At 58.7% G+C, this 12,983-nt stretch overlaps 5 protein-coding genes across 5 annotated transcripts; 2 read left to right on the forward strand and 3 right to left on the reverse strand.

Moving 5' to 3' along the window:
* Positions 1-62: 62 nt before the first annotated feature.
* On the reverse strand, positions 63-1,300 carry PG997_005475 (uncharacterized protein; the record flags this gene model as incomplete). Its single annotated transcript, XM_066809790.1, has 2 exons — positions 63-1,122; positions 1,290-1,300. The coding sequence occupies 2 exons, from the start codon at positions 1,298-1,300 to the stop codon at positions 63-65; spliced, it is 1,071 nt and encodes a 356-aa protein (XP_066668713.1).
* Positions 1,301-1,836: 536 nt separating this feature from the next.
* On the reverse strand, positions 1,837-2,409 carry PG997_005476 (uncharacterized protein; the record flags this gene model as incomplete). The annotated part of the gene is made up of 3 exons (XM_066809791.1): positions 1,837-2,106; positions 2,180-2,259; positions 2,337-2,409. 3 exons carry the CDS (start codon positions 2,407-2,409, stop codon positions 1,837-1,839), a joined length of 423 nt encoding a protein of 140 aa, XP_066668714.1.
* A 1,013-nt stretch (positions 2,410-3,422) lies between these two features.
* PG997_005477 (Protein MON2-like protein) lies at positions 3,423-8,988 on the forward strand (the record flags this gene model as incomplete). Its single annotated transcript, XM_066809792.1, is given in 7 exon segments — positions 3,423-3,500; positions 3,589-3,645; positions 3,731-6,748; positions 6,810-6,859; positions 6,881-7,023; positions 7,080-8,191; positions 8,203-8,988. The coding sequence occupies 7 exon segments, from the start codon at positions 3,423-3,425 to the stop codon at positions 8,986-8,988; spliced, it is 5,244 nt and encodes a 1,747-aa protein (XP_066668715.1).
* Positions 8,989-9,797: 809 nt separating this feature from the next.
* On the forward strand, positions 9,798-11,072 carry PG997_005478 (SPFH domain/Band 7 family protein; the record flags this gene model as incomplete). The annotated part of the gene is made up of 1 exon (XM_066809793.1): positions 9,798-11,072. One exon carries the CDS (start codon positions 9,798-9,800, stop codon positions 11,070-11,072), a length of 1,275 nt encoding a protein of 424 aa, XP_066668716.1.
* Positions 11,073-11,708: 636 nt separating this feature from the next.
* Positions 11,709-12,731, reverse strand: PG997_005479 (mitochondrial 37S ribosomal protein mS42; the record flags this gene model as incomplete). Its single annotated transcript, XM_066809794.1, has 1 exon — positions 11,709-12,731. One exon carries the CDS (start codon positions 12,729-12,731, stop codon positions 11,709-11,711), a length of 1,023 nt encoding a protein of 340 aa, XP_066668717.1.
* Between the last annotated feature and the right edge of the window lie 252 nt (positions 12,732-12,983).

Consider the following 12,983-nt stretch of genomic DNA (forward strand, 5'->3'; position numbering starts at 1 on the left):
AACGATATTGCAGGCAGTGGTTGCGTGTATTACACTATACTGTCCATGGACCACTGTAGCTATTAGATGTGGTCTGAAAGCGACTGACGAAGCCTGCTGTGCGCCCCCAATATTCGGGGCTGCTGCTGCTGCAGCTGCAATTTCCCCTCCCATGTCCTACGGCGCTCGAGCCGTCGCTCTTTCTCCTCCTGTTGTCGTAGTGCGGTCTCCGCCTTGATCAAGTCGCGCATGGCATCAGCCCTCGCCACGGAGTCCTCACGCTCCTGGTTGAGGATGTCGCTGAGGTATTGCAGCCCGTGTTCGCGAATTGTGGCCTCGTACGTTTCGGCGTCGCCTTCTATGGAAGAAACCACGTGTTTGGCCTGCGTCATTTGTTGTCTACCTCTCGGGGTTGAGGGCTGCTTCTTCTTCTGCTCCTTCTCCTCAGCAAGACCCAACCTGGCCAGCTCGCGCTCCCACTCGTCCTCCTCCTGGGCGTCCAGCATGTCCTCCTCCTTGAACTGCGTCCAGGCTGAGATCCGCTCGACGCGCTTCTTGTTCTTCTTGTGGAGAACGCGGGAGAGCAGTGCCGGTTGGGGTTTGGTGAGCCTCAGGAAGGGAAGTCGCCCGCCATCTCGAGGCGCGGGATCTGCCTCTTTCCTGGTTTCCCTTCTCGTTGCCCTAGTTCGGATTGGGGCAGGGGTCGGTTCGGAGCGACGTATTCCGGGACCGGGAAGGGGTTTTCGGGCGTCGGCGGGGGCGAGATTCGGACGAGGAGGGGCGCGTGCCTTGGCGGGGGCCGAAGTCGGTGGGCGGGGGTTACGGCTGTTGGGCGGGTGGAGGGCTTTGGCGGCTAGGGTTGCGTCGCGCTCTGACCGGCGCGCGCGCAGGAAGGCCTCGACGGCGGCTTGCTCGGGCGAGGAAGCGCTCGACTGCTGCTGCTGTTGTTCTTGCGTGGCTATGGTGTCGGCGGCAGAGGCGCGGGACAAGAGGGCGAGCATGCGGTAGCCAGCCTGGAGGGCCGGGTAGACGAGGCGGGGCGAGGTGTCGGCGCGGTTCCGGCGGAAGGCGGCGCGGACATGGTGGACGATGGGGTTATGTTTCGTGCCGAAGGCCCGTCGCCAGGTCGGGTGGGAGGGAGACCTTGGGCGCCACGGTGAGGAGCGCTTTGTAGAGGGCCAGGCCTGGTTGGATGGGTGTGTTTAGAGAGAGTGTGAGAGAGGGATGGCTCGAGAGGAGGGGAGGGAGGCAAGATGATTATTTACATGCTGTGCGATGGCGCGAGTTTCGCGCTGGAACGAAATGGCTACTTGAAGTCCATTTGGCCGGCATTGGGAGGTGGGCGAGCAGAACAAAGCAGTGCGACTTTTTGGTATCACTCAAGATTTGGTCGAGGGAGCTGCACTCAGGACGATGGACTTGGCAAGGTTTGGGCAGAAACGTTCAATTGCAGGCAAGTGCGGAACCATTCCGCAGAGGATCACGTGCGCAGATTACGGCATTGATGTGCAAGCAGACGGGGAGGTAGGGAGGTAGATGTATAAGTTGATGGCAGTTGAGGGCCGCCCTTCTGGATTACTCAGTCAACCCAGATCTTTCTTGCTAGACACCTGCTACCAGGAAGAGTGCTGCCTAGAACACCACGCCATCAGCTCGCCATCAGCTCTAATACCGATAGTCCAGCCTGGACGGAGTTGGCACAAGAAACGTCACACGGCCGGTGCAGCCGCATCTCGCCCCCGTCCCTGGGAGAAGAAGGTAGGGAGGGACCACGGCCAGGCGCATCTCTTCTGGGTTTCTCGACGTGGACTCTTCGCATGCATCGCCCGGTGTATCCATCCCAAGCTCACGCCCACATCAGTTGTATGTGGTCCCCTCGGGGGGCTGAGGTATCTTCTTGCATTGGCTGCTGGCCATGAAGCGCCGCAGCTCGATCAGGATGGTCTCCATGGTGTTCTCGCGTTTCCAGTTGGCCAGGCAGGGCAGCTTGGAGGGGATGACCTTGCCGTCGGCTTCTTCGACGCAGGGGAGGATGATCTTGTGGATGAACTGTATGGTGGGCGGCTGGTCGGGGTATTGCTCGCCGCAGTGCATCTTCAGCCCGTAGATGCGGTTCTCGAATACGCTCTGTTTGGCAGGTAACGTTTGGTTAGCCAGACGCGGTTACCGCCAGACTGTTGCAGGGAGGGGGAACACGTACATGAGGAGGGCCCAGAATAGTACCGTTCCAGTCGGACATCAACATGTCTGACGAATCGGCCAAGCCAAAACTGCATGCCTCTGTTTCTCAAATCAGCGGGGGTCCTTGTGTCGCAAAATCCGGCCCGTAGACAGCCAGACAGCATAGGGTAACCCACCGGTGCCGAGACCCTTCTCGCCTTTCTCGAGCTCCTCCAAGAGGCGGAAGTTGCGAGGAATCTTGGCGCCCATGTTGCCGGGGTAAAGTCGGTAATGGAGTCGGTGTGGTGGTTGTGTGCGAGTCGGTCGTCGGCCCGGAAGAGTTCGGTAGGTAGGTAGGTAGTTAGGTAGTTAGGTAGGTAGTAGGTATGATGTAGGCAAGTTGTAGTTCCGGCCACCGGCTTTTTGGGAATCGGATTGCTGGTGTCAAGAGTGGTTTGGCGGTTAGGGGATCTGTCGGACGTTGTGGATGCGATTAGAACCCGATGCCAATTGATCCGACAGGGACATGACTTACCTACATGAGCCTGAGACAGCCGCTTGCTCCGGGCAGAAATCAGACGGCGACGCTGGTGATGGCAGAAGCCGACAGACAGAAAGAAAACAACAAGATCTGGACGTATACCTATTTACGTAGGCTGCAAGGCTTGCGACAACAAAGCAAGCTGGAAGCAATCAATTGAGTACGGCAAATGGTAGGAGGTAGGTAGGCCTCTGCACAACCCAACATCGAAGGAGGGGGGCGCTGTCTGGTGTCGTCCAGGGCGGTTTTTGGTGGTGTAAGAGGGCCAATGGCGGGGTTCTTTCTCTCCTACGCCCGCTAAAGCCTGGGCTGTGTAGTGGTAGGTAAGTACCTAATGTACATTGTACCTACATCTCACATACCTACTTACATAGGCCTAACTTAGGTACATTGATGGACTTGGTGCTAGCTGTCCCTTAGGTAATCTCTCCCAGGATGTGGAGCTTGGCCACCTAAGTACCTACTTAAGAAGCCATCAATGGATCAATGGATGGAATGCGACTGGCACTGGCACTGGCATTGGCATTGGCATTGGCAACTGGCCTGTGAGACGGACAGCAACTGCGTTGAACTTAACTCTCTGCGGCACATATCGAGATTGTCCCCCATGAATCACTGATATCGGGACATCCGGCACCTTTGCAGACTGCTAGGCCAAGAAACAAGTGCTGGCTTGGTGGCCCTCCCCGAACGCTAATTGTCCGATCCCTTTCATGGAGTTGGTACCGGCGAGGCACGCAAAATGACCACGCAGCTCCTAGCCTCCGAGCTCACCAACCTGGTCCAGGAGAGCAAACGGAAGCACAATGACCTTCGCCAGGTGAGTCTCCTGCCCTGTGCCTGCTACCGATTTCTTCCTTTTCTCATGGCCGCTCTCAACTGACTGAAACCAACTGCCGGGAACTCAGGCCGCCGAAAGATCCCTCGAGGAGCTCAAGGGCATCCGGGGAGGCAATGAATCTCAGGTCGCTGCTGGTATGCGTCGATGCTCTCTCACGTCCTTTGTGGCCCTGTCCGCATGCTGACAAGCTCTCATCAGAACTGGCCCAGAGGGTCAATTTCGTAAACCCCTTCATCATCGCATGTGGCAGCAAGAATGCAAAGTTCACCGGCATCGCCATTGTATGCCTCCTGAGGCTGATTATGAGCAGCGCCCTCCCGCGCTCCAAGCTGAGTCCGGTTCTGGAAGCTTTGCGCGAGGCCACCTCTTCAGGCCTCGATGTGCAGCTCAAGATCCTCCAAGCCCTGCCGACTCTCCTGCAGAACTATGCCACCGAGGTCAAAGGCGACTTGCTGGTCACTGCCCTCAACATCTGTTTCATCCTCCAGTCCAGCAAGAATGGCATCGTCAACAACACGTCCGCTGCAACGCTGCAGCAACTGGTGGTGTCTGTGTTCGACAAGGTGGTCGTCGAGGATAGGTCCACGGCCGAATCCACCAACTACGTCGGCGAGGCCCCGACTCAGGACGGCACGGTCCAGCTGCCCTCCGCCGCCATGGACGCCTACCGCATCTTCAACGACATCTGCCTCATGACGGAGAACCAAAGACCCGAGTATCTCCGATTCACAGGGCTGCCGCAGACGTTCGGTCTAGAGCTGATAGAATCGGTCCTGACCAACCATGCCGCCATCTTCTCGACACATCCCGAGCAAGCACATGTCTTGCGGGTCAGGGTGATGCCGTTCCTCATCAGTGCTCTCTCCAACAAGATCAACTTTGCGACTTCTGTCAGGCTGGTCCGAATTCTCTACACCCTACTCCGGAGGCACTTGAACACGTTGCACAGCGAAGGGGGCGAAGCGCTCGAGATCCTGACCCAACTACTCGACCAGGACATGGCTTTGTGGAGAAGGGCTCTATGCATGGAGGTCTTCCGCGGCATCTTTGGCGAGCCCGGCCTGCTCCGGCGCATTTATCTGCTCTATGACGACACGGAGGGGCAGAAGAACGCATTGAAGGACCTCACCGCGGCCTTTGTCCGCATCAGCACGGAAAGGCCTGCCGTCATTGGCCTCACTCACCAATCCACGATCCCCGTAGCCAATCCATATGGCAGCCTCGGAAGCTCGACTGACCAGGCCATGTTGGAAGCCAGTGGCGTGGCTGGCATCATCAGTGGCTCGGTCAGCGACGGCTCCAACACCGGCATCAGCTCCCAGTTCAGTACGATGCGGGTGCCCTGTATCGACCAACTGGACAAGACCGATCCTCCGTCCATTCCCGAGTCGTATGTATATGCCTTGACCCTGTCTTGCATCACCTCGCTCTCCGAAGGCCTGGCCAAGTTCATTCTACCACTCACCGTCCCTGGAGAGGGCCGTTCCCGCCGACGACCGAAAACCTCGGATGCTGAAAAGAGCTCGCCAGCAACCATAGCGGAGGAGGAGGGCGAGCCCTCCAAAACGAATCTAGACAGAGTCGTTTCCTCAAACTCTTTGGAGAGGTCGGGTTCGTTCAAGCGGAACCCCGTACCTGTGAACCCTCTTGCTCTGAAGGACCACCCACTACACCAGGAAGTACAGATATGTGCAAAGATGGTTGACGAATGCTGGCCGGCGATCCTGGCCACCTGTTCCACATTCCTCTACGCGGCGTTGGATTCCGAATATTACCATGGCCTCGTCCGGGCCTTCCAGAAGTTTGCGCATGTTGCCGGGCTGCTGCAACTCGCCACCCCGCGTGACGCCTTTCTTACTACGCTGGGCAAAGCGGCTGTTCCGCCGAACGTCTTCACGGCTTGTCTCGGGGCTGGCTCCTCCAAGCCAATGGTCTCCACGCCGGCGACAGAAGCCCCCAACGGCATTCTCGGAAACGCGCGAGGGCTTCTGAGTGTGGAAAACTTGGTCACACCAGTCGGTGCGGCTGGCGAACGGCAGAGGCAGGCCTCGATCGATGCCAATGCGGTCCCTCAAACCCTCAATACTCGGAACCTGCTTTGCCTGCGTGCTCTTCTCAACTTGGGCATTGCGCTCGGCCCGACACTGGGGTCCTCATGGAGAATAGTGCTGGAAACAATGCAGCAGGCAGATTTCATTCTCTTTTCTACCGGCGAGATTGCTGGTCGCACGCCGATTGCTACGAAGAGCCAGGACGCCAGAGCCGAGAATGAAGCAAACTCGCTGCTCGCCAATTTCGGCACCGAGGTAAAGCAAGTAAAGACCGCCGGCACGAGGCTGCTCGAAAGTACGGTCGACTTCCCGAACGAGCCTTTCCTCGAGGTCGTCAATGCTATCTGCAACCTACTGGAAAGGCAACCCGACGACGCGTCGGAACCGTCGAGTCGGCCCAACTCGCCCCCTTCCCAGACCCTGTCGCCTCCGGGGCAGGGCGGCTTGCGAACCCCAACTGGCCAGCATCGGCGCATGCTCAGCATCTCCACGCAGTCTGCGGTCAGTCCTAATATAGAGGACCAGTTCGCCTTGGCCAAGCTAGGCGATGTGGCAAACATCAACATTGATAGACTGCTTTCGTACAGTCCGGAGCTCTCGGGCTGGACTCGCTTCACCTCGGAACTCGCCAACATGCTCAGCGCCGCTCCTGCATCCCCTCAGGTCCGGAGGCGTGCGGCCGACATTCTCGTCGATCTCGTCCTGAACGCAGCCAAGGCTGCTGCCAACCTCAGCGACGAACTTCGGAGCCAGGTCCAGCAGCGTTTGTTAGAGGCGCTGCGAGACTCGCTCTTGCCGCTACAAAAGGAGGAACGCGCCTCGTCCATCACCAACTACGCCACCGATGTGGACATTCACAAGGTTATTCTCGAAGGGTTGAAAAGTTTACTGGATGACAGCGGCGAGACTCTCATCAGCGGTTGGGACGTCGCGTTCGAAATCATCGGCAGCATTTTCATCAAGAAGCGGTTTGCCGATGACACCAGCAGAGGCGCGGACTCACAGTCCACCGTCGTTCTTACACGCTCGAGCAAGCTTATCCGGTCGTCGTTCAGCTCTCTCCAGCTCATCAGCTCGGACTTCTTATCCTCGCTTCCCAACTCGTGCTTTCTCATTCTTGTTGATACCCTGTACAAGTTTTGTTCTCAAGATGACGACCTGAACATTGCGCTCACGGTAGGCCCCCTCCCTGCCACTCCTGAATCAAGAAGCACGCGCCAGGCTGACAGCGTGACAGACCGTGACCTTTTTCTGGGTCCTGTCCGATTTCTTATCAGGAAAGAACAAGTCTTTACCCATCACCGATAGCTTGATCGGGGGTGCCGATGACGACTCCTTGGCGGCAAAGGCGGCAGACTCGCAGGACCCATCGTCAGATGCTGCATTGTGGATGTTGCTACTGCTACGCTTGACCAATGTTACTGCCGATGATCGACTGGAACTCAGGAACAGTACGTATCGCCATCTCGACGCGGAATGGAAAAGTCATATACTGACCAGGTTCAAGGCGCAACGCACACTTTGCTGCGGATATTCGATGCCTACGGTGATCGATTGAGTCCTGAAGGATGGGCCATTTGCATCAAGTCGGTCATCTTCCGGCTCCTCTCGTCGGTAGAAACGGAGCTCGGTTCTGTCAGCGAGCAGGAGGTGGAAGAGAAGGAGCGAGCTGAATGGCACGACACGGCCGTTGTGGTCATCAATGGCATTTCGGGGTTGCTTGCTAATTACCTAGATGTTCTCACGGTCCATCCGACATTCAACTCGTACTGGCAACAGCTACTGGGGCACTTTGCTTCCCTGCTCGACTTCCAGGTCCTTGAAATCAACACGGCCACCTTCAAGGCCTTGACTCAGATCCTCTCCCAAAGCCAGAACGGCGCCAAGCAGAACTTTAACAAGACAACCATCGACCTGGCCTGGGACCTGTGGGCTCGTGGCATACCTGTCTCGAAGCAGACGGACAAGGCCAAGGCCCTGGACAACCAGAATTGCCTGCTGGCCTACGTTGCTGCTCTGCGCGATGTCTACCGCCTGATCCAGTCGGACTTGGGGTTGGAACGTGTTTCCCGCATGCTGAGACTCCTCCGAGAGGCAATGCAGCAAGCATCGCCGGGGTCCTTTGTCGCCGACATCGAGTACCTGACACCCTTGCAAGGACAAATCCTGGATGTCTTGAAGATGCTGAGGACGGACATAGCCGGAGTCCCTTCTGCTCTCATCCAACAGACCGCAGAGTTTGTCTCTTTGGCCTTTGACGACGACATAGGCCCGCAGCCGCGCCGAACCCAGAAACGCACCTATGTTGCCATGTCGAAAGCGAGCATGCTGATGCTCGAGTCGTTCATGGTTGGGCATGCCGCAGACTTGGACATGTACAGCAGTGGCGCGTTCTTAGCAGCGCTGACGTCGCTCTCGAAGCCCATAGTACTAAAGTACCAGTTTACGACAGTTACCAAGTCGGTGCAGCCATGGAAACAAGCCACGACGTCGACCTTGACGATTTTGGGGGCCGCCATGCCTCAGCTCCGCAACCTGGGGGTGCCGCGGCCCGCACTGCAGGACATCTGGCGGATGATCGTGGCCATAGCCAACGGCATCACCAGCGCCGACTGCGACGTGCCCCGGAGCGCATCAACGTTGCCGAAGACGAAGACTTTGACATATCCTCCTTCCACAAGCTGCGCGAGCTGACTATACCTTGGATGGGCGCCGAGGTCGTACCGGATATGACGCGAAAGCTCTTTGCCGAGTCACTGTTCCGGATCTCCATCATACATGCACCGGCGCCGGCCGAGTCGAAAATCATCTACGGCAACAACCTCGAAGGCCACGGCTTGGCGACGGTGTACAAGGCGCGGTCTGGACGGACTGTGGACGCGTCGCCTAGCTACCGCCACAGGATGGCGTACGTCTGCCTCGATGAGCTCTTCTCGCTGGTCATGAGCCACGACGAGGCGTCGACGCCGCAGATCATGGTGCAACCGCCGACACCGGCGTTCTTCCCGCCGCCGGGGCAACCGTCGTCGTCCCAGAACGGCGGGGGCGGAATGATGGAGGCGCCGCACTCGCTCCACGTCCGGTTGGCGCGCACGGCGGCGCCGTACTTGATCCTGCGGGCGGCCCTGACGCTGCGGGCGTACATTGCGGACCAGCCGCTGCGGGGGCAGATGCCGCAGCCGCTGTCGCAGCGCAAGGAGCTGAAGCGGATTTTGGAGCGGCTGGCGGAGCTCAAGAGCGAGAGCGAGGCCATACCGGACTGTGCGAACGTGGAGAGCGAGTCGCGGAAGCACTTGTTGAGGCTGTACCCGCTCATCGTGGACGCGGTCCGGGTGGCGGGCTGTAGTGGCGACGCCGGGGTCGGGGCGCTGCTGGGGCGGGCGCTGAAGATTGTGGGCGGGGAGTTGGGGATGTAGTAGCAGCAGCAGTGTCGTGTATACATATATATTTAGGAGGGTAGGTTTGCAGATGGACTAGAACAGGGCACGCGATCGACATGATGTGTGTTGGGCGGCCTTTATAGATGAACGGGAGCTACGAGGTTGGCCAAATTCTTGTCCGCGATCTTGACGCTGGAGTGACCTGGGTTATGGAATTTCGGGGGCCTTGACTGTCTATTTACCCAACATACATGTACTTCCTAAGCCCACAACGGATTGATTTTATACAAGCGAAAGCCACTCTCTCCATGCGTGTAATGCGAGGATGCATCTCTAAATGGGCCGGTATCAACGATGAATCAATGATGTACGCTTCCAGAGGATGCAGCCAGGCAGGGCAGGCTTACAGGTGCTACAGCCTACCTACTTTAGGTGGGTAGGTATGTACTTAACCTAACCTAAGTAGGTTCTGCTAGCACTTGCTGCCCCCCCGAGCCCGTCCCATTGGCCCGTCAGCTTTAGTTTTAGCGCCCTTCAACGTTGCTTTTGCTGAGCAATTGGCCACTGGATGCCCTATTGAGCTGCCTCTAGGTACCTACATCCATACCTAGGTACATACCTAGGCGCTAAAGGTTGTTGGAGCTCTGACTCTCTCTGCCAGCTTCCATCCCGACTCCCGAGCCCACCTCCGAGAAATAACGTCACCCACTAATCAGGCCAATTGAGTGATCGGTTGATTGATCTTCGCATCTTTTCTGCCCGCGTGCTTGTCGTCTTCTCTGCTTGTTTCTCCCACGCATCTGGGCCTGCGACACACCCCGACAATTGCACCGCTTCTTCCCACCATGTCGCTGGCACGCCAAGTCGAGAAGGCTGTGATACGGCATGGCCTCGCCCGACCAACAACAACTCGCCTCGTCAACCCGCCCACTGCAGCACCCGCGGCCGCAGCCCTAGCCACGACCCAATCCATCCGCAGTTTCCAGTCCACCACCAAGTCTCTGCTGCCCGCCGGCTCCCAGCTCGGCGGCGGAAGCTCCCTCGGCGGCTTCGGCAGCGGCTCCGTCCCTCCCTCCTACTTCCAGCGCCCCTCTCTGCCGGCCAACACCATTGTCCGCTTCGTGCCCCAGCAGACGGCCTGGATCGTCGAGCGCATGGGCAAGTACAGCCGCATCCTCGAGCCCGGTCTCGCCATCCTCGTGCCCTTCCTCGACCGCATCGCCTACGTCAAGTCGCTCAAGGAAGTCGCCATCGAGATCCCCTCCCAGAGCGCCATCACCGCCGACAACGTCACCCTCGAGCTCGACGGCGTCCTCTACACCCGAGTCTTCGACGCCTACAAGGCCTCCTACGGCGTCGAGGACGCCGAGTACGCCATCAGCCAGCTGGCCCAGACGACGATGCGCAGCGAGATTGGCCAGCTGAGCCTCGACCACGTCCTCAAGGAGCGCGCCGCCCTCAACATCAACATCACCGCCGCCATCAACGAGGCCGCCCAGGCCTGGGGCGTCACCTGCCTGCGCTACGAGATCCGCGACATCCACGCCCCCGCCGCCGTCGTCGAGGCCATGCACCGACAAGTCACCGCCGAGCGATCGAAACGGGCCGAGATCCTCGAGTCCGAGGGTCAGCGCCAGAGCGCCATCAACATCGCCGAAGGCAAGAAGCAGAGCGTCATCCTGGCTTCCGAAGCCCTGCGGGCCGAACAGATCAACCGCGCCAACGGCGAGGCCGAGGCCATTCTGCTCAAGGCCAATGCGAGCGCCAAGGGCATCGACGCCATCGCGCACTCTATCTCTTCCGGCGGTGCCTCGGCCCAGGGCGCCGTCAGCCTGAGCGTGGCCGAGAAGTACGTCGACGCCTTCGGCAAGCTCGCCCGCGAGAGCACGGCCGTCGTGGTCCCCGGCAACGTGGGCGACATCGGGGGCATGATTGCCACGGGGCTCAGCGTCTTTGGCAAGGTGGGCGAGGCGCAGAACCGCACCATGGCCGAGAAGATGCTTCAGTCCGGCGAGAACAACGGCACGACAAAGTCTCCGGACGAACAACAATCACCGAAAGGCAGCGTCGTTGACTCCATGGTTAACGAGTTTGACAACACGGCCAACAGGAAGTCCTAGAGACGACCAGATCAGAACGTTTGGCACCCAAACCTCGAGTTCTCATGAAAAGGACGGACCGGGCGGGCATCCCATCATCACATACATATGCCATGGCAATCACGTTGAACAGAACGGGGCATGGCTTCCGGGGGTGTTTCCTTTTGTGCATGGCGTACGCCGGACGGACGGGGCATATGCGTGGTAAAAAAAAGAAAGAAAGAAAAAAAAAACCATTACGCCTTTCTTTGGTGAATGCATGCATATTGGGTCGACATTTGGTCGTCGGCGAGAGCAAGAAACAGTCTCGAGACCTTGGTGAAGCATGGCGTCATATGAGTCTTTGGGAGTTGGCAGTGCGGCCAGTGTATGAGTAAAAGAAAAGCAACAACATGTATGTACCATATGGTTTGGGGGGGGACCTTGAGGGGTTCCTCGCAAGAAGCTCAGCTCATTCTGGGGTGGTGTTCGGCTATAGAAGAGTCGAACGATAATACAATACAACACAATACAGATATCCCAAGTACATGAATATTGTCGACCGGGTTTATCCGCATCTGTTACTACACATACACGTCAAGTCTAAAACCTACGCGATGGTTCCGAGTATTATTGTGACAAGAACATGGTGTTGCAGGCTAAGGGTCGTTCAAGAGCCTAGTTGTTGTCGAGAAGGGCATCAACGTATAATCGACTGGCTTCTTCCCAGTTGACCACCTCCCAGAAGGCATTGATGTAGTCCGGTCGACGGTTCTGAAACTTGAGGTAGTAAGCATGCTCCCAGACATCGAGTCCGATGATGGGGGCCATGACCCCGCTGCTGCTGCCTCCGCCGGCCACCACCGTCACATATTCGGGGCCCATCAAGGGGCTGTCTTGGTTCGCCGTCGTGACAAGCTTGAGGAAGCCGTTCTTGCCGATCCATGCGCGAGCGTCGCGGCCAGACTCGGCCGCGTCCGAGAGGCCCTCCAAGTCCGAGGCGGAGGCGGGGACGTGGACGAGCCAGGCCCAGCCGGAGCCGAAGACGCTGGCGGCGGCCTTTTCGAACTGGGCCTGGAAGGCCTCGACGCTGCCAAAGTTGCGCTCGAGGGCGTGCTGCAGCGACGTGACGCGTACGGCGCCCTCGGCCTCGGGGTCGTGTCCTTGCTGGGGCGCGATTTGGTCAAGGGAGGTGCCCTTCTTGAGGCCGCGCCAGAAGAGGGCGTGGTTGGCGTGGCCGCCGGCGCTGTTGCGGATGGCGGTGCGGAGGGCGGCGGGGACCTTGTCGAGGTTGCGGAGGAGCTCGTGGACCGAGAGGGAGGACAGGAGCTCGGAGGCGCTGGATTCGGGGGCTTGGGCCTGGGAGAGGCGGTGCAGGGCGGCGTTGAGGTTGTGGACGTAGGTCTGGTGGTGGCGGGCGTGGTGGAGCTCCATGGTCTCCTTGTCGAAGTAGGGCTCGAGGGCGTCGTAGGCATAGGGCAGGGCGGGGAGGACGTGGGGCCCCGTGATCATCCCCGATGCCGTCGTCGACGACGAAGAAGAAGAGGAGGAGGAGGAAGAGGCGGCATGGTCGGGCGAGAAGAGGGAGGGGAGCGCGTCGGGGCGGGCGAGGAAGAGGGCGGCGAGGAGGACGGGGATCACGGCGAGGAAGTAGACGTGGGGCGGACTCTTGCGAGGGGAGGGTGTCGTTGGCGGTGCCATGACGGGCGTGGGTTGGATTGACAGAACAGAACTGCCAGGAGATGGGGACTGGGGAGCTGTTGTGTATTATTGTTGCCCATGTGATTTCTCCAATCCAAGATGTATGTACGGGGAGTGGTTTGATATGTAAGCTTTCCTGGAAGTACCTCTCCAATGGCAATGGCGGGGCGGGCATTCGTCGTCAGGGGCCTAGCCAGTCAACCAACCAGTCAACTGCCAACCAGGCAAGGGACAAGGGACCTTCTTTCTTAG

Source organism: Apiospora hydei (genome assembly GCF_038363865.1).
Source record: "Apiospora hydei strain CBS 114990 chromosome Unknown utg000005l_segment0_segment0, whole genome shotgun sequence".
NCBI classification, from domain to species: Eukaryota; Fungi; Ascomycota; class Sordariomycetes; order Amphisphaeriales; family Apiosporaceae; genus Apiospora; species Apiospora hydei.